Raw genomic sequence first — 26,986 nt, 5'->3', positions numbered from 1 at the left:
CGGGAATTTCTAAACGGGAAAATGTTGTTTCATTTTGTCGCAAATTTTGCCTGTGTTTGCTACCAAACATGTTTATGATCAGCCCATGAGGTTATTAAGCCTAACAGCATAATCCTACCAAGTCTGTAGCTTATTGCTGTTGTAGGATGTCACACTTTCTGGCTGGGGGGGGGGGGAACGACTGGAATCTAAAGATTCTAAAGAAAACAAAGCAAATAATTTGAAACCATTTTGCGCGCGAAACAAGCATCGAAGTGCAGGCACCTCATTAAATATTAGCACTTCAAAAGTGTACACCTTCCAATTTTAAATCAAATTACCTACCATTTTGTAATAAGTGCAGTCGTGGTTTAGTTAATGTTCCGTCGAGTGCGTTGCGAGCAAGCAACACGAACACTGGTACATCATGACCTCTGACGCCATCCCCCCAAAAACACCCATTTTGTTTCCAAAATGGCGGAGGAGATTTGGTTGCGGTGGGCCTGGAACTGGTAAAGATTTACCGGGAAATGCAGACCAGTCGGGACGTTCCAACCGGGAAAACGGGACTCCTTTTGAGCAGTGCCACTTTTTTTTTCCGGGAATTTTCCAGTCGGGTGAACCGAAAACACGTTTTCCATTTACCCCCAAACCGGAATTTTCGGAATTTTCGACCAAATGGAAAGCGCCCAAAGTCTAGAACTGGGTAAAATGCGTGCCGGAGGTCAAAGTTACAAGTGGAATTTAAAATATATTATCGAATATATTATTGTTTTTGATCTGAAACGCTGAGTGGCCTGGGTGACTTTTATCTACGTGACAGGTGTAGCGTGACCAAAAAACTCTCAAAAATTAAAAATTCAAGGATTGGGAGTTATTCGTTCTACGTATTCCACAAAGTCAGAGTTTACAGTATCTTTAATTATTCGAAGGAGAATGTCTTCATCACGTAAGTCGGAGGAAGAAATCAGTTCTTACAGCAGTAAAGTGTTAGAGAATGCAAAGAAACGCATCAAAGAAGCTTACGACATTTTAAACCGTGAGACGAACAGAGTTCGCAATGAACCAGAAATCCCTGTCCAGAAAGATTGCACCTACATTCGCGATAAACTCAATAATGACACTACATTAACCTCCAGAACAAATCTCACTACTGACAATATCATCTTTCCGGCTTTTGGAATTTGTTCTTTCAAACAACTAATTCGTTTACAACGACTGTACCTACAAACAGATCCACGGCTGTGCCATGGGTAGCCCGGTTAGCCCTGTTGTAGCTAACCTCTGTACCTACAAACAGATCCACGGCTGTGCCATGGGTAGCCCAGTTAGCCCTGTTTTAGCTAACCTCTGCATGGAGGTAATTATAGATTCAGCTCTGATTAATTCCACAGTACCACCCAAAATTTGGAAAAGATATGTGGACGACAGCTTTGATGTTAAATTATCAATATATTTTTTTCATGCAACAAGTGGAAAAGGTAATGCTCCATTGTTAGCAACCTCGTAAGAGCAGATCCAAAGGTTCCTGAAGAGTAAAGACGTTCTTTAATTGTTGAAACAAACTGTTGCTGTTATTAAACTTTTTTTTTTGTTTTTCTCGGGGGGGGGGGGGGGGGGGGGGGGGGGGGGGGGGGGGGGGGAAAAAGGGGAGGAAAAAGCCCTTTTTTTTTTCGCGCGCGGGTCAAAAAAAAAACCGCGAAAAAAGATTATCAAGGTTCCGCATTTCAAAAGATTTATTTAAATAAATATAATAAAAAAAAAAAACGAGCGACTTGGGGCGTACGCAAAACTCTAAAATCCAGAATCGCAAGACCCTTCAGTTTTTATCTTTCGCTGCCTATTATACGTCCTTAATATAAATGTTGTTGAAGGTTTTCAGCTCGATAGCATCCAACGTCTTTTTACGCCACCCAACATCAAGATGGCCGTCAGAAGGCTGTGACGTATATTTAAAAGTGTTTATGTGAATGTTTACGTGTTCAGGGAAGGTGAACTGACCGCTTTTTTTGCAGAAGTGAATGCTAGATGTTTTCATTGATTTCCGGCCACCATGTTGGTGCCCCTTCGCCCGGCGTTTCCATACTGTGCTCTCTAAATTTATGGGGAACATTTTGACGGGTAAACTGATCCTGACGGCTGAAGCGGTCAAAAATAAACAGAGTGGATAAAAAGAAAAAAAAATCAGAATATATTGAAAAAACTTTGCCCTATATAATTTCGGTTTGCAAAACAAACCTTCCTCAGGGGCTGGGTGGAAAATATAAAGTGAGAAAAGTAAAAGGATTGTTACAAATAGAAAAACTTAAAATAAAATACTAAACAATGATTGGTTCTCCATTTTAACAAGTGTCAATGACGTGTTTCGTCACGTCTGTTTACGCCCAGAGGATGCAAAGTTTTTGCTTTGTTAATTAAATGGGCTTCACGAGCATTCCTAACTGAGTCACGTTTGCTACGTATACGTTCAAGCGGGATGAGGAGGTGTACTGATACTGGTGTAGGGTCGTCAAGTTCATGGTACCGGTGGTTGAGAATGAATCTGCGGTGTTGTCCGAAGCGTTCGTTGAGTTGGCGCTTTGTCTCTCCAATGTATTGATGGTGGAATTTTTTTGCAATCGATCAGTCCCCTATTTTGCCGTGAAGTCATAAAAATCGATCGTTCAGTCCGACGGGCCGCCATCTTGGTTTACAAACGCGAGCGAAAACTGGGGAGAGTGCAAAAACCCTGTGAGAGGCGGGGGGGGGGGCGGGGTGCTCATAGCGTGGGGGTGGGAAAGCGGAAAAAATATTTTTTCCGCCCCTCTTCCCTCCACCCACGGGTTTTTTGCACTCTCTCCAGTTTTCGCTTGCGTTTGTAAACCAAGATGGCGGCCCGTCGGACTGAACGATCGATCTTTACGACTTCACGAAAAAATAGGGGACTGTGAACAGTCTAGGCAAATGATGTTTCTAAATGTGTTGCAGTCTTTGCGCTCGCGTTTATCCAAGACGTGGTTTCAAGATACCCCGTGTTTCTTTGTATGTTCACGGCTGAATTACCCGAATTGCAGGTAGTCGTACACACATACAAATAACCCACCGTTTAGCCCTGAGAAACGGTTACAAGGTAACCGGGTAGCATAAATATGTCGTTACCAAACACGAAAACCGTCGCACCATTGATATCACTCCCTATACTACTGAGTATTCGTTTTGCATTTGTCTTCCTATTCATAAAACGAAATCTTAAATGAACACTGTTAAATTGTACCCAATCAGAAAGATAGAGATCAGTTCTTCCGGCACAACTTTTCGTAACTTCGTATTCGGGGCTTAAAAATTTTTGTTACTCGTTTTTGTCCGAGGCTAGCTCTCGGCTATGATGAATTTTCGATTGAATGATACGAGAAGATTTGACAAGTCCTCCTTTTTTCGAGACAGATCGCGTTTTGGTAGGGCAAAAAGGTCTCCCACGAGGGACTCTGAAAAGCACTTGGGTGCTAAGACATTTTCATGAATTTTCTGTTCTTTTGTTTTTTCATTTTGACTTGCAATTGTGCATGCAATTGTTTTCCCGCGTTGTTTAGTTTCTTTTGGATGTAACCTCTGTTGTAGTAAGAATTAAAATTGGTCGCAGTGAATCATTACTGAGCAGTTTTTCATGCAGACAAGTCAGCACGGGCCCGTACACCTCTTTTGCTGCTCAGTTTGAAAGCTGTGCAATGGGATTTTCAGGTCGAAAATCGCTTCCGCGCTGGAGCTGTGCTAATTTGGAGCTGTTGGACTTTCTACCCTTTCTTCAGAATTAGTCACATAAACAGCAAAAACAAAATCCTTAAAACTAAAATCGCCATTTCGAGCCAAAAGAACAACACTACACAACAGACAAGAAAACTTACACGCCGAGAGAGGACTGGGCCAATTGCCATTTTCGTGACAGGTGTAGCGTTACCAAAAACAATCCACATTACTTTCCGCGAAATCGAAAATTCTGAGAATCGGGTGATTCGCCTTTTACTTGTATTCTGCGGAGTCAGAGTTTGCAGTGTCTTTGTTCGAAGGAAGATGTCTTCATCGCGTAACTCGGAGGAAGAAATCAGTTCTCACAGCAGTAAAGTGCTCGAAGATGTGAACAAACACATCAAGGAAGCTTACGACATTTTGAACCGCGGGACGAACAGAGCTCGCAAGGAACCAGAAACTGTTGAAGGCAGCGAAGAGGCTTGATCATATGCATTTCTCCAAGAGAATAAAACTCGATGTCGGTGGCCACCTTTTCTCCACCAGTTTGGAAACCCTGACTAAAGATCCAGGTTAATGTAAATCACTTCTACATAACAAAATAACCAGTGTCGAAGTTATTATTATTGACATCTCATCTTTTAATGCTTTGGCGGCTTTTCAGGCTTTATACGGACAACAACATATCGAATGACCATACATCAATATTGTATGAATAGATGTATGATACACTTTCAAAAATTCTTATTGTATCTGGTAGCCATCTCACAACTCCAGCAGAAGCCATTTTGTATCCGTACAAATTTGCGTTGGATTGCTGGGTATAATGTCACTTTCTGTTTTCAAAATTCATTTCCGCTTCCTCATATTTTATTTGTAACGAACAACTTTAAGATGAAACGAACATCTTTTAGTTGTAACGAACATCTTTTAGTTCACACAACATCGATGTATGGCTTTTCGAAATTTTGTTCCGGCTTAAAAAGCTGCCATAAATGCCTAAGGTCTACTAAGGTCTACTAAGCTTATATGAAAGTTTTGAAACATCTTTTGGGCTTATATTAGCTTGATATATATAGATTACTTCATAGAAAGTGCGACGTACAGATTTTTATTCACGAGTTGCAAAACTTTGGAAAAACGAACGAGTGAGCGAAGCGAACGAGTGAGTTTTCCAAAGTTTTGCAACGAGTGAATAAAAATCCGTACAAAGCACTTTCTATGCTGTAATTTGTTTATTATATATATATAACGAGAATTCAACCATTGTAAACTTGACGCGATTTTCCTCGTAAGTTAATTCATAAATGGTCGAGACAGCAGCAAAATTGTAGAAATTTTCAAAAATAATACGACTTTTTTAATTTTCACAAACATGTTTCGACGGTACATCCGTCATCGTCAGTGTGACGGTTATGAAAGTTAACAGTGATTTAAAACGTGCCTGTTACAAATACGTTACATTGCGTTGAAAAGCAATACGCTAGATAAATTTCGAAGTTAACGGAATTAAAAAGAAGCGCGCGCGCGTGCAGCTATAGGGAAAGCGTCAAATTGATGTGTTTGACCTGTTGATTAAGGTCCGGCTTTTCCCACTTGATGTACATAGACTCCTTAAGCTTAACCTGGTACTTAGTAGGCGCAGAGTCTAAGATCTTGAAGCAGTCTAAGTTACAAGAGGTACGGCATGACTCTGAAGCCTGCAAATGCTTATAAACGTGAGAGTTTCTGTCCGATGACAAGTGCTCGTGCACGCGCGTGGAGAAATGTCGGCTTGTTTCGCCAACGTAACAAGCATTACAGCTCATCATCATCATCATCAAAACCTTTATTTACACACGATAGGGTTTAAAGCACAATGCTTGTGGGGTCGTGTATTATACTTAATATTACAAAATACTAATAAACTAATAGATTTCTAAATTACAACTAAATGCTTATATACTAAATTGGATCGTATCTACTATAAAAATAATTAATTACATAACAATCAGTAACATTTAAAGTCATTGTAATGCCTAGGGAGCGACTGAACCGACTGAGCATTGAAATTAAGCTCCTTAATATAATTGTCATTTTTCACTTTTCGATAGAAAACCGAAAATTGGGATCCTGTATTATACGACGAAACAGCATTCCATAGGATGGCCCCCCTATGTTCAATTGAATTTTTTACAAAGTATGAATTAAATCTAGGGACCACGATGTTATTGTTTCTTCTGAGGCTGTAAGAAATCCTGGCTTTTTTCGCTAGGTGTGACAATGCAGCTGGTGCTTCACCGTTTATAACCCTGTAAATTAGTTTAATTATCCGGAGTTTGTATAAGTAGTTTAGTGTGTTCCATTTCGTATACTGGTAGACTTCAGCGGATGGCATATCGCGGGGCAGGTTGTAAATCACTCTGGCCGCCCTACAATGGAGCACTTCCAAAGAATTTAGTTGCTCTGCATTAACACAACCGCCCCAGACGACAAGACCATAAAGAACTGCCGGCAGGATGACCTTATAATACAAATCCAGAAGGGCTTCTCTCCTTAAGAACGAACTCCTCTTTAAGAGGTTCAGTTTGTTCACAAAACTCTTTTTTACATCTGTAAGATGATGTGACCAGGCCAGCCGGTCATCGATAGTGACGCCCAAAAGGCGAGTGTGTTTCACCCAGTCGATTCGATTATCTCCGATAATGACCGAATTTAGAGGACCGATATGCGGTTTTCTCATCAGAAGCATTGCTTCGCACTTTGCCGAGTGGGGAGTTAAAGAGTTCTCTTGGCACCAGTTGTTCAGTTCAGATAGTGCTTTATTTAGAGAAGCAACGGCGCAATCAACAGTATCACCGATGCAAAAAAAGGGTGGTGTCATCCGCGTACATAAAGACAGAGCCAGAAGGAACTGCATTGAGCTTGCACAAGAAAATTTATACACGATGCGCGTACGGAGCTTGTCAGGGAGAGGATCTTTCACGTTGAACAAGTTCTTAATTTTAAAAGTAGAATAAACAAATTTGATGTCAATGGGTTTACAGAATCGATCGATTAGCTTGCGTACCCTTTGTTGTGCAACACCCGAAAAATGCCCGATGTAGGGGATCTTGAAATAGTGCTTGGGCAACTCCTGTTGCTCGACACCTGTTGAAGGTCGTGTGTCATTCCCTACTACTGCTCTCGTGACATAACGGTGGAGTAACATGTCTAATACATGCTCGGGATAGAGATTCTTACGCAAAATATTAAATAAATTATGAATGTCATTGTGAAAACCCAACCACGTGTTGTTGATCTTAAAGGTCCTGTCAATGAGCGTTTTAACCAGCCCCATTTTGTAGCAAAGGGGTGAAAGATCTTAGACTCTGCGCCTACTAAGTACCAGGTTAAGCTTAAGGAGTCTATGTACATCAAGTGGGAAAAGCCGGACCTTAATCAACAGGTCAAACACATCAATTTGACGCTTTCCCTATAGCTGCACGCGCGCGCGCTTCTTTTTAATTCCGTTAACTTCGAAATTTATCTAGCGTATTGCTTTTCAACGCAATGTAACGTATTTGAAACAGGCACGTTTTAAATCACTGTTAACTTTCATAACCGTCACACTGACGATGACGGATGTACTGTCGAAACATGTTTGTGAAAATTAAAAAAGTCGTATTATTTTTGAAAATTAATTCATAAACCTTTGACATGTTACAGTTTAACCGTAGAGGGAGGAAAAACAAAGCAGCAAAATGCAAATCGCTTTTCAAGCAAAATCACTTTTATATTAAAAGTGTAAAATAGCGTTCTCTGGTTTAAAAAGTAAAAAATATATGAGCTTTCGGCTATTTTACTATAGCCTTTGACGAATGTAAAAAAGATAAAGCGCGTGGTTGGAAATATATACAAGAGAGGGTGTGAAAATAATAATTAAAAACTAAAATACAATAGAAGTGTAAAAAGCTAAAAAAAGGACAAAAACAGGCAAATAAGAAATTACAATAAGATAGAATATTGTCTTGGTAACGGTTTGGAGTTATTATCTGCGCCGACAGTTTTGGCAGTGTGCCAAGATTCTAGTGTTCTTCGAATTCGGTAATTGCCTTTGTCTATCACGGTAGCGCCATCAAAGTCAATTGAGTGATTATTTTGCCAAGCATGGTTAGCAACGTTCGAGCCTCTCGTATAATTTTTAAGATTTCGTTGATGTTCCTTTCTTCGGGTTTTAAAACATCTGCCCGTTTCTCCTACGTAACTCCAACAGCAGTCAGCGCACGGAATTTTGTAAACAACATTACATTGGAGATCCAGGGGCTGCCTGAATTTAGGAGAAGGGAATTCTTGTTGCAGGGTTTTAGCTGGTTTGCTAACTACACGGATGTCATTTTTACGAAGTAACCTGGCGAGAGGTTCAGTCAATCCGCGGATATAGGGAAGACATGCGAAACCCAGGGATGTGTCAGATGGATCGGCCCATTTGAAGAACATGGACACCAATTCTTCTGGGGGAGGAGTTGTCGGGGCTGACTTCTTTTTTAATATGTTAGAAATAACTGTTGGTGGGTAGCCGTTGGCTTTCAATGCTTCCGTAACGTGACTAGTCTCGCGTGCTTTACCTTCACAAGTGCTAGGTAGGTTGGCTGCACGGAATAGGAGGGTCGAGGCCGTGCTGACTTTATGTTTTATTTCATGATGAGAAGAATAATCCAGATATCTATCTGTATGTGTCGGTTCCGGTAAACGTCGATGACAATAACACCATTTTTCCTGGAAACCAAGGTGTCCAAGAAAGAGATTTGGCCATTGTTTTCTTCTTCAATAGTAAAAGCGATTTTTGAGTCAATGGAATTTAAAGTGTCATGAAAGGAGGGGACAGCGTCTTTCTTAATGATGACGAAGCTATCGTCAACATATCTTTTCCAAATCCTAGGTGCAATTGTAGAGGTATTGATGGCTAATTCTTCTACCACCTCCATGCAAAGATTAGCGACAATAGGGCTCACAGGGCTGCCCATAGCACAACCGTGAACCTGCTTATATACACAGTTATTGTAGACAAAAAAGTTATTGGAGAGAGTGAAATCCAATAAAGAGATGATGTCGTCGGTGGTTAGGCTTGTTCTAAATCGTAAAGTACTGTCATTGTTCAGCTTGTCGCGAATGTAATCACACGCTTTGTGGACAGGAATAGCTGTGAATAGCGACACCACGTCGAATGACACCATCACTTCGTCGTCGGAAATTTCCATATTGGCTATTTCTTTGGCAAATTGTGAAGAGTTGAGGACGGAATAGCCATTGTGGTTCTGAATCGGCGATAGGATATCAGAAAGAAACTTGGATGTGTTGTAAAGGGCAGACCCGATGCTCGATACAATCGGTCGAAGAGGGAATCCTGGTTTATGGTGTTTAATGGAACCCCGGATGGCAGGCGGAGAACCGTCGGTAGAACGGAGTTTCTGATAGACTGTTTCGTCTATCTTGTTTTGTCGTTTGAGATCGAGGAGTCTACTGTTCAGTTCCCTTTCAATTTTGGCGAATGGTGACTTGAGGACTGGTTGGTAAGTGTCTCGGTCGCTGAGTAGAGTTTCCATTTTGGAGTCATAATCAGTTCTGTCAATGACAACAAAACAGTTCCCTTTATCAGCTTTCGTAATAACACGTTCGTGGTCCTGTTTTAGGTTCTTTAGGGCTCTTAATTCAGCTTTGGAGGTGTTGCTGTGTGGTGGAAGTCGGGCTCTGTGGAGCAAAGAGGCGGTGATGGTTCGTACGGCATCCTTTGTGTCATCGGGAAGGCGGACGATGGCGGCTTCAACTTCGGAAACAATGTCTTTAACCGGGATGGTTCGTGGGGTTGGAGCAAATTTAGGACCTTTCTCAAGGAGAGAACGTTCTGTCCTCTCTTGTAATAAAAAATGAGGAAACATTGCAGCGCGAGAAAATGTTGCTCCGATTAGCCGGGTGGGAAACATATTTCGAAAGCGAATAGTATGTATTTGAAGTGCTTCAGAAACATTACATCCTAAGAAGCTCTGAAATTGAATAAAAATTGTGGCTAAACCGAGAAACATTTCAGTTATAGCATAATCGGTTCTGCATGCAAGACTTTTGTCGTGTTTCTCAAGGTTCTTATACTCTTTTTTAATCATGTTTATTCCAGGTTCAATGTTACACGCCATGTTTTCAGTAAGATTTGATACAAAGCCAAGCGAGGATGGATCTTACTTCATTGATCGCGATGGAACTCACTTCCGGTATATCCTGAATTATCTTCGCACTGGGCAGCTTATTGTGCCTAAAGACGAGATTATTCGTGAAGAGCTTCTGGCCGAGGCTGAATTTTATCAAGTTGAAGGCATAATTGAGGCGTTGACACCAAGACCTTTCAAGGATTCTGTGATCCTGTCATCAGATCAATGCCAAACATTGATGACCTGGTTGAAGGAAACCCGGGTCCTTACTAACTTCAGCGGCAACTTGTTATACCGTGCTTCTCGTGATGGCTGGAATTCTTGCCACTTTCACTCTTGTTGCGACAACAAGGGATCGACGGTGACAGTGATCAAGAGCGGAAATTACATATTTGGAGGATATACCGAGGAACAATGGGATAGTAAGTCTTACTTAAATGCTCTTCAAGTACTGCTTAGTCCAAAGGATACTGCCCGATACAAAACAATAAAACAAGAGCCTCTCTTTGTAATAGAAGCAAATGTTGCATGTTTTTCTTTCTAAGTTGCCCTCAAAGCTTTGCATATTTGCTAAGTTCATTATCTTCTCTTCCAATGAGGATTAGTACCCAGTCGTTATGAGCTTTATTTTAGAAGGCAAAAATGCTTAGTTACCACAGAGGATGTCACTCTGCAGTGATGAATTTCTGGCGAGCATTATAATCGATCAGTTATTTCCTTCCTTCATTAGGTCCTGTACTTTGGAAAAGAGCACCAGACTCGTTCCTGTTCAGCCTTGTCAACCCAAGTGGTCTGCCACCAACAAAGATGCCTTTGATAGCTGGAGAAGAAAGACATGCTATCTGGTGCAACAGTGGCTATGGGCCAGTGTTTGGAATTGGCCATGATGTTGTTATTGCCAGTGCACCAAATTCCAACAACTGCTCTGTAAATCTGAACAACTCGTACCAGTGCCCAACAGGTCAGAATGCTACCACATTTTTAGCAGGAAATCGTAAGTTTCTTGTCAGTGAAATGGAAGTTTTTGGCTTTGAGAAGTAAGAAACTTATACTCTGTGGCTAACAGGAAATACAATTTGCATACTATCACATCTCAGTTATTTCTTGTACATGTAAAAGTCAATCGGTAAGCTTAATTTTAAAAAAGGTTGTAACACAGTAGGTCTGTAGAGGATGATTCATTAACATAAATTTCAGTCTGTTTAGTTTTTGTTGTCACATTGATGCTTGTAACGAATCCATTAACGATGAACAGTCCGTTATGTTCGAATTAGAGATAGGATAACCAAAAAGGAGGAAATTGTTGATAATAAATGCCACATCTTTGTGACTGGAGCAATGTAGAAGCGTTCGTACTACTGCTTGCAAAATTGGGCGCGATGTCACAGGGCGCTTCCAGGCCCCTAATTTAGGGACAACGACTTGCGTGAACGTTTACGCAAGTCGTTCATACATTGTCTCTAAATTTTTTCACGCACGTAAAAAATTACGCGTCAGTGGAAATCCACCATAATACTGTAACAGAGAGAGCTTGCAATTAAAATTGAAAGGCCATAAAACCTTACCAGTTAGATCAGTATTAAGGTAAAATAAACTGCACCACTCCAGAGAAAAAATGTATGAATTCTATTTCATTTTCATTTTATTGTGTCAGTTACATTCAGTGACACAGTAGAACCCAATTTACGTACACAAACACAAGCGGGCCTACATCAAAGATTATAGATTTTCCCATGGACTGTCAATGCATACAAGTAAATTCAATCCGAAACGTAGACTAAATCGAACAAATCCCTGCCAAGGTTACGTCGCTAGCGGCAAAAATTACTTTTGTTGCGTAGAAACCGCGCGGACACGGAGAACGACCACGCAGGCGCGCTTATTACTTGTGGTGCACCTTCGATAACAAAAACACAAGTAAAACAGAAATTTGCAGAGATATATTCCCAGAAAAGATTAAAACAAATTTTCAAGAAAGAAGATTATAAAACACTGAGAACATGCAAATACAGAGATGAGAAAATTCAACGTTTTCTTTAAGTTTCAGAAATGGACAATGCACGTTCAGAGCCATTGGTATTACGGGACTTAAAACCTGCCCTTAATTTTTCGTTGACAATGAAAAGCTTTGGCTTTATTAGCTCTCACCTATTGTTATAACTGTTGTTAATTATTGTTTAGCTCGTTACCAGTACCTCGCTTTGTATTTTTCAAGTTTTAAAATCTTTTGCTTTTTGTAACCGTCACTTCTGAAGATGCGTGCTGTAGCATGCGAAACGACAAGTAAATTTTTGTTTCTTTTTTAAACCATGCGTAGTCCATGTGTTATGTTTGTTGCCGCTGTTTGCATTTTATTTCTTGTGAAACCATTGTTTAATTTTTCCAATCAGAAGGAGGCTGGAGAATAGCGAATTCCCTCCGGCACAACTTTTCGTAACTACACATTCGGACAGCTTAAAAATTTTGGTTACTCGTTTTTGTTCGAGAGCTACCGATCGCGTTTTGGTAGGGCAATGCAAAAAGGCCTCCCAAGAAACTCTGAAAAGCACTACTTGGGTGCTAAGACATTTTCATTAATTTTCTGTTCTTTTGTTTCTTCATTTTGGCTTGTGCATAAACATTTTTTCCCGCGTTGTTTAGTTTCTTTTGGATGTAACCTCGGTTGCATAAGAATTAAAATTGGTCGCAGTGAATTATTATTGAGTTTTTAATGCAGACAAGTCAGTGCGGGCCCGTACACCTCTGTAGCTGTGCGATGGGATTTTCAGGTCGAAAATCGCCTCCGCGCTGGAGCTGTGCTAATTTGGAGCTGTTGGACTTTCCACCCTTCCTACATAATAAGACGTAAACAGCGAAAGCAAAATCCTTTAAACTGCTCAAAATTTGCCATTTCGAGCCAGAAGAACCACAACCTGCAAGAAAACTTACACGCCGAGAGAGGACTGGGCCAATCGCCTCTTTCGTGACAGGTGTACACGTAGCGTGGCCAAAAAACAATCCATAATGTATATTTCCGCGAAATCGAAAATCCTAAGAATCGGGTGATCCGTGCTGTTTATACAACGAAGTCAGAGTTTGTATTGTCTCTGTTCGAAGGAATATGTCTTCATCGCACAACTCAGACGAAGAAACCAGTTCTCACAGCAGTAAAGTGCTCGAGGATGTGAACAAACACATCAACGAAGCTTTCGACTTATTGAACCGCGAGACGAACAGAGTGCGCAAGGAAATGGAAGCCCTTGACGAGGCAGCGAAGAAACTCGAGCACGTGCATTTCTCGAAAACGGTGAAACTCAATGTCGGCGGCCACCTTTTCTCGACCAGTTTGGCAACACTTAACAAAGATCCAGGTATTTCTAAATTACCTTTTACATGTGATTATCTTGAAAGCTCAGCTAAGGTCTACTAAATAAGTTTAATTTAAAAACATAAGACTTTTCGCTTTCTAGACCTTTCTAAGGACTTGGTTAAACAAAGAAACATTGCTTAGCGTATAAATGTTTCTCCGATTAGCCGGAGAGGAAACATGTTTCGAAAGCGAACATCAGTATGTTTTTGAAGTGCTTCCGAAACATTACTTCCTTGTTTCTAAGGAGTACTGAAATTGAAAAATGCAGCTAATTTTCAGTCGTGTTTATCCCAGGTTCAATGTTACACGCCATGTTTTCAGGAAGATTTGAGACAAAGCCAAGCGAGGATGGATCTTACTTCATTGATCGCGATGGAACTCACTTCCGGTATATCCTGAATTACCTTCGCACTGGGCAGCTTATTGTGCCCAAAGACGAGATTGTTCGCGAAGAGCTTCTTGCCGAGGCCGAGTTTTATCAAGTTGAGGGAATAATTAAGGCACTGACACCAAAACAGCCAAGACTCTTCGAAGATTCTGTGATCCTGTCATCAGATCAACGCCAAATCTTGATTAACTGGTTGAAGGAAACCCGGGACCTCACCAACGCCAGCGACAAGTTGTTGTACCGCGCTTCTCGTAATGGCTGGGCTGCTACCAACTTTCACTCTTGTTGTGACAACAAAGGACCGACGGTGACAGTGGTCAAAAGTACTGGAAATTATATATTTGGAGGATATACCGACCAACACTGGGATAGTAAGTCTTACTTAATGCTCTTCGAGTACTACTTAGGCCATCCCAATAAAATGTTTCGTTTCCCATCGCCCGACCAACCCATTTTTTTCCAAATGTAAAAAAAAAATCCAGATTCACTAGTCACACGATCTTGTTTTATTAACAACAACTGGTATTTAATTAACATCGATACTAAGTTTTTCAAGGGCTATTTCATACCAAAGGCATTAACGATTGTTCCAGCATTCTCAGCGAGATCGACTGAAACAAAATCTTTCGGTTCTGCATTTCCTGGCCTCTTAGGCATCGTTTACATGGACGCGGTTATTAATCAACACGGTTTCATAACCTCGAAACCGCATCGAAAACGACACGGTTTCGACGTGTTTACACGAAACATATCCTACCGTTTTTCAAGTGTTTTCGAACGTGACTGTAAAGCAAGCGCTGCACTCCGTGCGAGGTTCGTCATGTTTTAATACCCCTCGCGATCCAGTCAATTTGTGGCAAAACACTCGACCGTTTTCAAATCGATGCGGTTTTGCCGTTTACACGACCAATGCAAACTGTATCGTTTTGAAAACGCTCCACTTTTGAGAGCGTTTTCAAAACGATCCGGTTTCATTTGTGTCTCGATCGGCGCCGTGTAAACGAAAGGCGTAACCGCACCGAAAGCGACGCAGTTACAAATGAAACCGCGTCCGTGTAAACAGTGCCTTAAATGGACCCAGACCCCTTTAAGTGTTCATTCTTTTTTTTTTTTTGCCCGACCGACCGACCCACCATCACAAGAGACGAAGCGATGGGAAACGAAACATTTTATTGGGATGGCCTTAGTCTAAAGGGAACTGCCCGATACGAAACAATAAAACAAAAACCTCGCAAAAAGCTCAAATAAATTGTTTGCCAACACCAAAAAACTGTCTGCAGGGAGATGCAACCCAAAACAAATTTGTTTGCACAGACAACGACAAAGAGAAAATTGTTCGTCTTGAAGAAAATTTGATTCCCCCTCCAAAAAATAATGGTTCATGCTTTTTTCCCAGTCACGTTATGAGCATGCATTTTAGAAGTAAAAAATGCTTAGTTACCGCATAATGATTAATTTCAAGCATCCATACCTCTTAGTGTATTTCATGTAAAAGTGTACTAGTAGAAAGACTTTCATAGGTTTCTTTTAACATTTAGGACAAGCGACCTGACATTTTCATATTAGGAGCCTCCCCCCCCCCCCTTGGGATGGTGGGAGGGAGGAGTTAAGTACAAATGAAAATATTGGAACTGGTTGTTTAGGAATATGAAGTAGATATATTCTTGCCTATTTTCCTGGTACTCTTTTAAATCTTGGGATTTTTGGGATGTCACACTATAGTGGATGAATTCCTGGTGAGCATTATAATCGACCAGTTATTTCCTTTGTTTATTAGGCTCTGGAGCTTGGAAAAGTGCACCAGACTCGTTCCTGTTCAGCCTTGTAAACCCAAGCGGTCTGCCACCAACAAAGATGCCTTTGATAGCTGGACAAGAAGGAAATGCTATCATTGGCAACAGTAGCTATGGGCCAATATTTGGAAGTGGCCATGACCTTTTGATTGGCAATGCACCAAACAAATCCAACAACTGCTCTGTATACCTGAACAGCACTTACCAGTGTCCAGCAGGTCAGGATGCAAACACATTTTTAGCAGGAAATGGAAACTTTCGTGTCAGTGAAATGGAAGTTTTTGGCTTTGAGAAGTAAGAAGCTTACACTTAGTTGCCAATATGAAATACAATTAGCAAACGATCACACTCAGTTATTTTCTTTTTGCATGGCACAGTTAATCAGCAAAATAAAGCTTAACTTTAAAAAAGTTGTTGAACTTTAGGTCTGTAGAGGATGATTCGTTAAAATAAACTTCAGTCTGTTTGGTTTTTGTTGTCACATTGACGCTCGTAACGAATCCATTAACGAGGAACAGTCTGTTATGTTCGAACTAGATATAGGATAAGCAAAAAGGAGGAAATTGTTGATAATATGTGCCACCCCTTTGTGACTGGAGCAATGTAGAAGCGTTCGTACTATTGCTTGCAACATTGGACGCGATGTCACAGGGCGCTTTTAGGCCCCTAATACTGTAACGGAGAGAGCTTTCCATTAAAATTTAAAGGCCATAAAACCTTAGCAGTTAGATATTAAGGTGAAACAGACTGCACCACTCCAGAGAAAATGTATGAATGATATTCTATTTTCATTTCATTGTCTGATTACTCTCAATGACACAGTAGAACCCAATTTACGTACACAAACACAAGCGGGCCTACATCAAAGAATATAGAAGTATATTAAATCTGAAACGTAGACTAAATCGAACAAATCTCCGCCAAGGTTACGTCGCCTGAGCGGCAAAAATTACTTTTGTTGCGTAGCAACCACGCAGACACGGAGAAGGACCACGCAGGCGCGCTAGTTACTTGTGGTGCACCTTCGATAACAAAAACACAAGTAAAACAGAAATTTGCAAAGATATATTTTCAAGTATCAAAATTGTACAATGCACATGTAGAGCCATTGTACTCTATCAACACTCTCGTTTAGTGACCTTCTCCCTGCCGTTGCCTTCATGGTTTGCTTTATCCCAAAATAAGTATTTGAAAATATTTCCAACAGTTCTTTGCCCTCAATACACACGTATGGCGAACTCAAAGGAACAAGCATAACTGAGCATTGACCCTTTTTCATATAAACACTCGATAAAGTTGTCTCAGTGGAAGGGGTTGTTTCGGGAACCCGAGACCATATAAATGGAGCCTTTTAAACGGAGTTTGGGAATTTTACGGAACATTCTTGGTAAATTTTCAATTTTAGAACTCGCGTCACACAAGAACCCTATTGCATACATCGGAATAGTTAATCGTACCGGGCCCTTAGGGGCGCTTTCCATTTAGAAAAAAAAATCCGGAAATTTTGGTGTGAATTTCCGGGAATTTCTCAACGGGAAAATGTTGTTCCATTTTGTCGCAAATTTCGCCTGTGTTTGCCACCAAACAAAACTCCCCTTCTCCTTCCCCTTTGAACGCCGGCCACGCAGGCTAACCAAACATATGCTTATGATCAGGCCATGAGGTTATTAAGCCTAACATCATGATCCTACCAAGTCTGTAGCTTGTTGCTGTTGTTGGATGCACATTTTCTGGCTGATAGGGCGAGGGGGGAACGACTGGAATCTAAAGATTCTAAAGAAAACAAAGCAAATAATATGAAACCCTTATGCGCGCGAAACAACAAACAAGCATCGAAGTGCAGGCACCTCATTTAAATATGAGCACTTCAAAAGTGTACACCTTCCAAATTCAAATCAAATTACCTACCGTTTTCGTAATAAGTGAAGTCGTGGTTTAGTTAATGTTCCATAGAGTGCGTTGCGAGCAAGCAAAACGAACACTGGTACATCATGACAGCCATGACCTCTGACGCCATTTTGTTTACAAAATGGCGGTGGAGATTGGTTGCGGTGGGCCTGGAACTGGTAAAGATTACCTTTTGAGTTGAGCAGCAGTTCCACTTTTTTATTTCCGGGAATTTTCCAGTCGGGTGAACCGAAAAAACGTTTTCCATTTACCCCCAAAGCGGAATTTTCGGAATTTTCGACCAAATGGAAAGCGCCCCAAGTCTAGAACTGGGTAAAATGCATGCCGGAGGTCAAAGATACAAGAGGAATATGAAAAAAATTATCCAATATATTATGGTTTGAAACGCTGAGTGGCCTGGGTGACTTTTATCTACGTGACAGGTGTAGCGTGACCAAAAAGCTCTCAAAAATTGAAAATTCAAGAATCGGGAGTTATTGGTTCTACTTATTCCACAAAGTCAGAGTTTACAGTATCTTTAATTCTTTGAAAGAGGATGTCTTCATCTCGTAAATCGGAGGAAGAAATCAGGTCTTACAGCAGTGAAGTGTTAGAGGATGCAAAGAAACGCATCAAAGAAGCTTACGACATTTTAAACCGCGAGACGAACAGAGTTCGCAACGAACCAGAAACTGTTGATGAAGCAGCAAAGAGGCTTGAGAACATGAATAAAGAGAATAAAACTCGATGTCGGCGGCCACCTTTTCTCGACCAGTTTGGAAACCCTGAAGAAAGATCCAGGTATTTTTAAGTTACCTTTACATGTGACATCTTGAATGCCTTAGCCGTAAGGTCCACTATTAAAGCTTATATGTAAATTTCCTGAAACATCTTGGGGCCTGGCTAAACAAGGGAATATTACTGCGCGAATAAATATTTCTCCGATTTGCCGACAATAAAAGTTCTTTTAATATATAACTGTGAAGAACTTGATTTAGTTTTACTTGTCTTCTTCTCTTGTTTTGCCCATGTTGCCTGTTGAGTTAGTTAATTCTTCTTCTTCTTCTTCGTGCATGGGTGCACGTACATAAGGCCTCAGCCATATAGCGCCATTGGTTACGGTCGGCCGCTGCTAGTTCGAGTTGGCCCCAAGTCCATTCATTGTCTCTTAATTCTCATTTCACCGTCCTTCTCCAGTTTTCTTTTGGGTGACCTCTCTTTCTACGGTCATGGGGACCATCTGAGGGCATCTCTTGTTAGAGTTGTAGGCGTAAAAAAGCCCCTGTAAAAATAAAGACTGCTTGCATTCTGTTTTTCTCTCGGAAGTTTTAAGTAAGAGAGTAAGGGAGTGCGAGACTTCGGCGAGGGTTCAGGACGAGCGTGAAGGGATTGGGGCAAGACAAGAGAGTGCACGATCGAGGAAAAAATGTCTTTTCTCGTCTAGCCCCAAGCCCCTTCTCGACCAACCGCTAGATTGCTCGCGGCTCGCGTCTCTGATAAAAGCCCGCGCGCTCCTCGGCCCCTAGGAGAAAAGACAGACTACCAGTAGTTTAGTAAAAAAAACAACAACCTCTTGCCTCGTCAGACCTCCTGGACTCCAAGGCAGCATTTTGAATTCGTATTAAGTTTTCTATGATCTGTCAGTGTGGCAGCTTTTTGTCCACTTTACTCAATAGTAGTGTGCTTTTCATTCGCGATTAATAGCAATGGCTCATAGTTTTTTTTGTAAAAACAAAAGCCTTGAGTGTAGTTCGTTTCTAATATTCAGTGTGTTATTCGTGATTTATGGCAATGTCACAGCGTTGTTTTTGTTAAAAAACGCTTTGGTCTTGCGCGTAGTCAGTGTCTAACAACTGGAAGCAAAACAGTATTCAAGATCTGTTTGTCTGTAAACGGTATTTCAGTTATCTATTTGTGTTTATACAATAACCGAGTTACTGCGCGCGTCGTGATTGGTTGATGCCTGTCATCTATAAGAGTACAGACGCACAGTCGTAGTCGAACCGTTCGAAGTCCCATTAATATTCCCAGGCGGTACCAAAAAGAGAGAAGACTGGGTACTTGGAGATTGCCACGGTGCTAAAAGATCAACAAACCGCCGGACTCTGGCTAATTTATGTAATTGCCATTTGGCACTGAAATGAAGAAAGCTATCTTTTTCCTGTCTTCCTTCTATGTACTGCCGTAATTTTTAGCTTAATAAAATGTAATTTACGTTTTCAAGGCTCTGTTTTGAAAAATATGATTTAAAATTAAAAATGTACCAGAATTATTGTCGTTGTTACCTTCACTTTTACCTGCCTTTGTCCTAACAAACTGTGTTCAAAACGCACGAAATGCTGTCTCATTAACCTATTTTTTCAAAATTTCCTGGGGGAGCATACCCCCAGACCTGCGGCGCTCAAGATTTGGCGTCGGAGGCGCTCATACACACCCCATGCAAAATCCTGGTTACGGGCCTGCTGACATTTTGCATTTTGCATTTTCGGCAGGACAGTTTCCCTTTAAACTTATAACTTTTAATTTTATATAATTTAAGTGGATAACACACTGATATATATTCTCATCTACATGCTCTCCATGCTCTCCTGCCATGAAGCAAGAAGTAACCTTAGTTCTGTGATCTTAACAATCGTGAAAAATTCAAGAGCTATTGTTGTTTAATGTTAGGATGTTTTCTCCTTTTGCTAGATTCTCATACACTTTTCCTTTATTATGTTTATCCCAGGTTCCATGTTGCATGCCATGTTTTCAGGAAGATTTGACACAAAACCAAGCGAGGATGGATCTTACTTCATTGATCGCGATGGAACTCACTTCCGGTATATCCTGAATTATCTTCGCACTGGGCAGCTTATTGTGCCTGAAGACAAGATCGTTCGCAAAGAGCTTCTTGCCGAGGCAGAATTTTATCAAGTTCAGGGAATAATTAATGAGCTGACACGAAAATCCCCGCCAAGACCCTTCGAGAATTCTGGGATCCTCTCATTGGATCAACGCAAAACCTTGATAAACTGGTTGAAGGAAGCCCAAGCCCTCACATACTCCAGCGACAACTTGTTATACCGTGCTTCTCGTGATGGCTGGAATGCTTCCAATTTTCACTCTTGTTGTGACAACAAGGGACCAACGGTGACAGTGGTCAAAAGTACTAAAAAATACATATTTGGAGGATTTACTAAAGAGTGGAATGGTAGGTCACTTAAATGCTCTTTGAGTACTGACTTAGTAGTTCAAAGAGAACTACTCCCTTCAAATAAAAAATAGTGGTCCGTCCCTTAGATATAGGAAGTAGACATATTAGTGTAAGAATGTCACTCTGACGTGGATGAATTTCTGGTAAGCATTATATTCGATCAGTTATTTTCTTTCTCCATTAGGTTCTCAATGGTACAAAAAAGCACCAGACTCGTTCCTGTTCAGCCTTGTCAACCCAAGCGGTCTGCCTCCAACAAAGTTGCCTCTGATAGCTGACAAAGAAGGATATGCTATATATTGCTACGATGGCTTTGGGCCAATGTTCGGAGGTGGCTGTGATCTCTGTATTGTCAGTGCACCAGATTCGAGCTTCTGCTCGTCAAGCTTGAACCACACGTACCAGCGTCCAACAGGTCGGAATGTTACCACGTTTCTAGCGGGACTGATAAAAAGCTTCGTGTCATTGAAATGGAAGTTTTTGGCTTTAAGAAGTTGGAAGATTATACTTAGAGGCTAATATGAAATACAATTTACAAACAATTTGGCGCAGATTTTGGCACCTCTGATAGGCAACACAGATTTCAGAATTTGCAATTGTGAGCAGATGAAAAATGTCAAGATGACGAGCTAGTGTCCTTTGAAAAGCATTTATATGTAAGCCGTAAAGTAATAACGCTGTAATTGTAAATAAATATATCAGAACTTATTACACGACTAAGGCGGTCCGAGGGCCAATAACTGAATCAGCCAATCAGATTACTTTATTTCCTGTCCCGCGAGGGCCGATATTTTCCAAGTATCGGACCGGGTTTTGTCCCGGATGATCCCGCGCTAATTCCAGCGCGATTTAGCGCAAGATTTTTGCAAGATTTTTTTTGCAAGATTTTTTCGGAGTTTTTATTGCTTTGAAAATGAAATGACCTTAAACACAGAAATAATTATAACTTATTTTTAATAGCGCGCGGAAAAAATTTACCGCACATTGTTTTCCAGGACATCTACCGGGTAGCAATTATCACTACACAAAGTTTCCAGTCGTGTAATAAATCTCTTATTAACCAAGCTTGCTCGGGACCGTACTGGGCGAATATTGGCCCTCGGTCTTTTTTGTACGGACCTCGCTGCGCTCGATCCGTACTGTCAAGACCTCGGGCCAATATTCGCCCAGTACGGCCCTCGCGCGTGGTTAATAAGATATATATATAGACTGATTTGGGTAAAAGTGTATTTGTGCTGTTACAGCTGAAAAGCTTCTCATTTTCTTGCGAACAAGCGGCCACGCACTCGATTTTAGCCAGCGCTCTGGTTTCTAGATAATTTCATCGTTGATGAAGCTTATGTGAAACCCACTTTAATTTAGCTTTCGAATGCTCCTTCATGTACGACGCTAGCTGGGCTTTACAGACACGAAAGTCATCGATCGATTAATGGCTCTCAATGTCCACTTTTTTTTCAGCCACATTTTGTTTCCTTGCTTCTTGCTTTTCTTGTCAAACCCCGTTCAGTCGTAAAAATGGGGATATGTTTACAATCAGCAACTATTAAATTTATCTATCCTTGCTCATACTTATACTTCAACATGAACGAAATTCGCCGAATTAGAAAGAAAACAGAGAAAAGCCGCTGCAAGTGAAGATTGGCAGTTCCTTTTGTTAAGGACTAAAATGGCGCTAGCAACTCTGAACAGAAACGAAAAAGAGTTCCATCTGTTTTACCGCGCTTTAACAAATTTGTATACGAAAGAAAATTAAAAAAATACTTTCAGATAGGTCATGAAACCTGGGACGGAAAACAAAACGACAAAATGGTGGTTAAACAACCGACAGAGAAGTTCTAAATCTGTCTTTCATTATCGCTCGCGATGCATGGCGTCATATTAGCGCGCGCTCGCACGCGCAATTTGATTCGCTTCGGAGGTCGTAAAAGCCAGATTTTGATCCAGATTTTCTCGAAAACCTACCGTACAACCTATTTTGAAACTTTCACAATTAAATTTAAGGGGTGAACCACGTCCACAGCCAAAATTTTGAAAAAATCTGTAAGACAGATTTTGAGCTATTTTAAAAATCGGCAAAATATCACAGTTTCCTATTTTGCGAAAAAAATCTGTCTTACAGATTTTTATATCATTTTGCATGAATGATAATTCAAAGCCAGTTTCTTATTTCTGAAATTATTATTTTGAGGTAGGGTCGTACGGGTAGATTTTGAGATAAACGCCGCTTAAACTACTAGTGCCAGTCCCCTCTCAAGCACTCGGCCGTCCATTTAAGCTGTTTATTAGCATTTTTATTTTCCAAATATCGCATTAGATGGTTTTAAGATGTAACAAATAGTGATAAGAGAAAGAAAAAACTTTTCTGGAGATTGTACAAGAGAGTTGAAGATTGCACTGATTTGCCCTTTCAAAACTGTATTAAGCAAATCCAAATCCAGCCAATCAAATCATGCGTCCCTTCGCTCGTGCTCATGCTCCGCCGGCTAAGAGGGATTTGCAAGGTGTGAAAAAATCGAAATTTCCTCACTTTGAACACTTTCCAAAAGATCGAGGTGATTTCCCGAGTGATTTACTCTACCTATCCTTCAAAACAGAAGAAAGAGTTTGCAGTACTAGTCTTATTATTCGAAGGGAGAATGTCTTCATTGCATAACTCAGAGGAAGAAATCAGCTCTCACAGCAGCGAAGTGCTCGAGAATGCAAACAAACGCATCAGGGAAGCTTTCGACATGTTAAACTGCGAAACGAAAAGAATTCGCACGGAACTAGAAGCTTATGACAACGCAGCAAAGAAGCTCGAGCAAGTACATTTCTCCAAGATAATAAAACTCAACGTCGGAGGCTGCAATTTTTCAACCAGTTTGGAAACCCTGACAAAAGATCCAGGTACATACTTACTTTTCTTGTAATTGCTGATCGAGAATTCTTGGCTTGCAACCACGTGTCAAGGCGGCCATGTTGGTGAACAAAACAATAAAAAATGTTTTTGCGGAATTTGCATGATAAAAGAGTTTAGTTCCCAGCGGAGGGAAACGCTTTGTTCTTGTCCGCCAGCATGGCTGCCGTGACGTCAGCTGCAACCCAGTCATAATTATCAGCTAAATGCTAGCTAGTGGATTTCTGACCAGTCTGAGTATAGAGGCCGTCCAAGGGGGTCTCTGATGGTGCTTAACTCGTTTCCAACACTCCTGTCACCTATTTGGTAAGGGAAACTTTGTCGCTGTTGCAAATACATGTATACAATCTGATGGTGCTTTACTCGTTTCCTGTACCCCAGGCCGGGGTGGTACTCGGGATTTTTTTGGGTTCGAAATTTTTGATTGTGGGATTTTTTTGGGTATGACAATTTGGCAACTTTTTTTATTTAGGTAGGGATGTTTTTGGGTATTAAAATCAATCTGACGATTTGTGGTCTTACATGTACCTTGACTGCGAAGTTCTGCGAATAAATTACAAACAAATGTGACAGGCACGTGGGAATCTGGCCTCATTTTGCATAAACTAGTCAACTGTCAAATGTCACACATAGTGTTTTCTCTTCATTTTGTTCTTCACTTTCTTTTATTGGGTTATTCCAGAAAAAATACACACCTCCCCGACGGATGGCAAACTGGAAATTCTCGCGGGAGGGGGGGTTAATTGCTCGGGAAATCCGGGCGGGAGGGGGGGGTCTGAACTTAAAAATTCTTCCTCGGGGGTCACTTTTAACTTTAACTCGATCGAAATGTTTTACCACTTAAAAGAAGAAGTTTGCATCGGAAAGTCTTGTAGTCTTCCACTTTATGGTGTTTTTACCTCATATGCTTCAAGTTTACCTTCATAGATCCTTTTATTCATGAAGAAAAGGCGCGATAAATGGATAACAACAACTTTACGATCGGAAAAAACACTTTCGACCGAGCATGCAACGCCTGGAACATTTTTACGGTACCCAGGCCACCCGCGCCCGTGCTTTGCAACATCCTCAAAAAATGCGAAGACGGTCGGTCCGGCTGCACTTTTCTGTTTATTTTAGCCAACCCGAGAACTCCTTTTGCTGGCTATAGCTTATATGTGTATACACAATTTGTGTATTATTTGGCTACTTCCAAGTTGAAGTTGAAGTTGAATTAATCCATGTCTTACGATCGATATGTTAACAAGTTTATGAAAGCCAGAACCGTGGACATTACGCATTACGCACTTAAATTTTTGAAAGAAAGGCAAGAGCTCCAGTTGACCTACACACCCATATAGGTAACAAAATTTAAAATTATTGTAGTTCAAAAGGCTTTATTGCTAAGCTCAAGTAAATGTCACACTAGCGAGAACTCGATCTTGTAAACATGAACTCGATCTTGTAAACACGCGCCAATTTAGGCCGCCTTGTCACCGACAACTGAAATTATAGTTTTTCTTTATTAGCGCATTAAGGACTTTTTTTACTGTGTTTTTTCTTACATTTATATAATTTTTAAGACTTACATATTTCTTATCTTGTACATTTGTTGTTTGACGGAAAAAACAAGTGGCATTTTCGAGGAGAGTGTGCCGGAGGTCACACAAACACATGTGCGATCGTTTAAATAATCTGATTTTAAATGTTGAAATTTGACCAGCAAAATTCGCAACATTAGCCCAGTTTTGAAAATTATAATAAACAGGGATCTTTTGGAAGAAAGGTTGCGTCTTTTCTATTGCCTGTTGTGTCCAGTTAGGGCCTTAAAAAAAAATGGAAATCCGGGCGGGAGGGGGGTTCTTGACCTTGGAAATCCGGGCGGGAGAGGGGGTCTAGCGATCTGGGAAATCCGGGCGGAAGGGGGGGTCAAAAAAGTTTGCCATCCGTCGGGGGGGGGGGGGGGTGTGTGGATTTTTTCTGGAATAACCCATTTCAACCCTATGGTAATTAACTAAAAGAGAGGTGAGACATTTTGGTGCACTGAAAAGACACAAAATACTACTGGCAGAAGAAAAAGTGGGAAAAATGTTGTTGACCCATGTTATGCATACTGGGGAATTTTTTCAAATTCTCAAGTGTCTGTTGCATGAATGAAATCAACATTCGAGTTTTGAATTGATCTCGGTTTGAACATTGAAATCTCTTCTACTGTTGTCGTATATTGTAAAATAGGAAAATTAAACGAGACTTACCTGGAAGTTGAAATTTGATTGAGATTCTACCGAGTTATAGAGTGCTGGGAGATTACATGAGATGGCAAGCGCATGCACCAACACAGTGCAAACCTTACGCCAACTTCTTCGAAGCACGTTTTTTGGTCTAAGGACAAAAACTTTGCATTTTCTGCCGAACATGAGCGAAAACGAAGCACATGTTATCTCTCAGCACGATTACGAGGTAGAACCAACTGTAGTTTCAGGAACTGCAGCTACATCAGATATTTTTAAAATTCCTTTGCATTGTCTGTGAATCATATTCAAATATCTCCCCCCCCCCCTGTATATTTCTGATAGGCGTGTGCTGCAAAGGCTTATTCCACACTTTTTTTTCTTATTTTTTTTTGTTTTTCCTTTGGTTTATCCCAGATTCGATGTTACACGCCATGTTTTCAGGGAGATTTGAAACAAAGCCAAGCGAGGATGGATCTTACTTCATTGATCGCGATGGAACTCACTTCAGGTATATCCTGAATTATCTTCGCACTGGGCAGCTTGTGGTACCTGAAGACAAGATTATTCGACAAGAGCTGTTAACCGAGGCAGAATTTTATCAAGTTGAAGGAATTATTAAGACACTGACACCAAGGCCTTTCAAAGATTCTGTGATACTGTCATCGGATCAATGCAAAACCTTGATCGACTGGTTGAAGGAAAGCAGGGCCCTTACAGATGACAGCGGCAACTTGTTATACCGTGCTTCTTGTGATGGCTGGTCTGCTTCCAATTTTCACTCTTGTTGTGACAACAAGGGAGCAACGGTGACAGTGATCAAGAGTGGAGATTACATATTTGGTGGATATACTGAGGAACACTGGGATGGTAGGTCTTTCCTGTTGAAAATCTGTGCAAGATCTTTAAAGATCTTTAAGAATCTGTAAAGATATGTAAAGGTCCTGTACAGATCTTTGAAGACAAGGGTTGTCAAGACTTGTAAGGGGACCTTGTAAAATTCATTAACTATTCATGAGGGTGCAAACCAATCCCAGCACTGTATTCAGATCACATGTACACAACTATAAACCCCAATACATATCAAACAATAGAATTAACTTTTGATACAAACTCCTTCTCAGCTAATTAGTATTCATTAACTTTTGATACAGATCTCTACTGATTCGCATAACAAAACTTCGCATTCAATTTATTGTTTTCATTTCACAAGTAGAATAAAATATTCGCGTCCGATCTGTATGAGCGTTTTCAATGGCTCACCTATCGGCTCGCCATTGTATACGCCCATACAGATCTCCCGCTCATATTTTATCTTCTACTTAAAAAGTTTTCGTGAGGCTCCTCACAAAGATCCTTTCAAGATTTTTTTCAAGGATCTTTCAGGATTCTCAATAATTTCAT

General features: G+C 40.8%; 2 protein-coding genes and 2 pseudogenes across 4 annotated transcripts in view; all 4 read left to right on the top strand.

The window, feature by feature from the left end:
• Nucleotides 1-3,931: 3,931 nt before the first annotated feature.
• LOC144638856 (uncharacterized) lies at nucleotides 3,932-10,910 on the top strand (annotated as a pseudogene). The gene is made up of 3 exons (XR_013568016.1): nucleotides 3,932-4,274; nucleotides 9,833-10,285; nucleotides 10,594-10,910. The product of XR_013568016.1 is annotated as an uncharacterized LOC144638856 (transcript).
• A 1,671-nt stretch (nucleotides 10,911-12,581) lies between these two features.
• On the top strand, nucleotides 12,582-16,002 carry LOC144638852 (uncharacterized). The gene is made up of 3 exons (XM_078498143.1): nucleotides 12,582-13,213; nucleotides 13,507-13,971; nucleotides 15,378-16,002. Exons 1-3 carry the CDS (start codon nucleotides 12,964-12,966, stop codon nucleotides 15,689-15,691), a joined length of 1,029 nt encoding a protein of 342 aa, XP_078354269.1. The 5' UTR covers nucleotides 12,582-12,963; the 3' UTR covers nucleotides 15,692-16,002.
• Nucleotides 16,003-17,741: 1,739 nt separating this feature from the next.
• LOC144638885 (uncharacterized) lies at nucleotides 17,742-21,453 on the top strand (annotated as a pseudogene). Its single transcript, XR_013568026.1, has 3 exons — nucleotides 17,742-18,081; nucleotides 20,009-20,497; nucleotides 20,661-21,453. The product of XR_013568026.1 is annotated as an uncharacterized LOC144638885 (transcript).
• A 1,347-nt stretch (nucleotides 21,454-22,800) lies between these two features.
• The window catches only part of LOC144638886 (uncharacterized), an 11,717-nt gene continuing 7,531 nt past the window's right edge, over nucleotides 22,801-26,986 (top strand). The window contains exons 1-2 of the mRNA XM_078498183.1: nucleotides 22,801-23,362; nucleotides 26,000-26,198. Coding sequence (XP_078354309.1) covers nucleotides 23,113-23,362; nucleotides 26,000-26,198 — 449 coding nt within the window. The 5' untranslated portion in view covers nucleotides 22,801-23,112. The remainder of the gene's footprint in view (nucleotides 23,363-25,999; nucleotides 26,199-26,986) is intronic.

This window comes from Oculina patagonica, chromosome 14 (genome assembly GCF_052425735.1).
Source record: "Oculina patagonica isolate OP01 chromosome 14, crgOcupat, whole genome shotgun sequence".
Classification (NCBI taxonomy): domain Eukaryota; kingdom Metazoa; phylum Cnidaria; class Anthozoa; order Scleractinia; family Oculinidae; genus Oculina; species Oculina patagonica.
This window is presented reverse-complemented; position numbering and strand designations above follow the sequence as displayed.

Coding starts and splice junctions, on each gene's coding strand:
- LOC144638852 (XM_078498143.1), top strand. CDS start 12,964: ATGTCTTCATCGCACAACTCAGACGAAGAAACCAGTTCTCACAGCAGT. Junction 13,214..13,506: donor AACACTTAACAAAGATCCAG/GTATTTCTAAAT, acceptor TGTTTATCCCAG/GTTCAATGTTACACGCCATG. Junction 13,972..15,377: donor TACCGACCAACACTGGGATA/GTAAGTCTTACT, acceptor TTTGTTTATTAG/GCTCTGGAGCTTGGAAAAGT.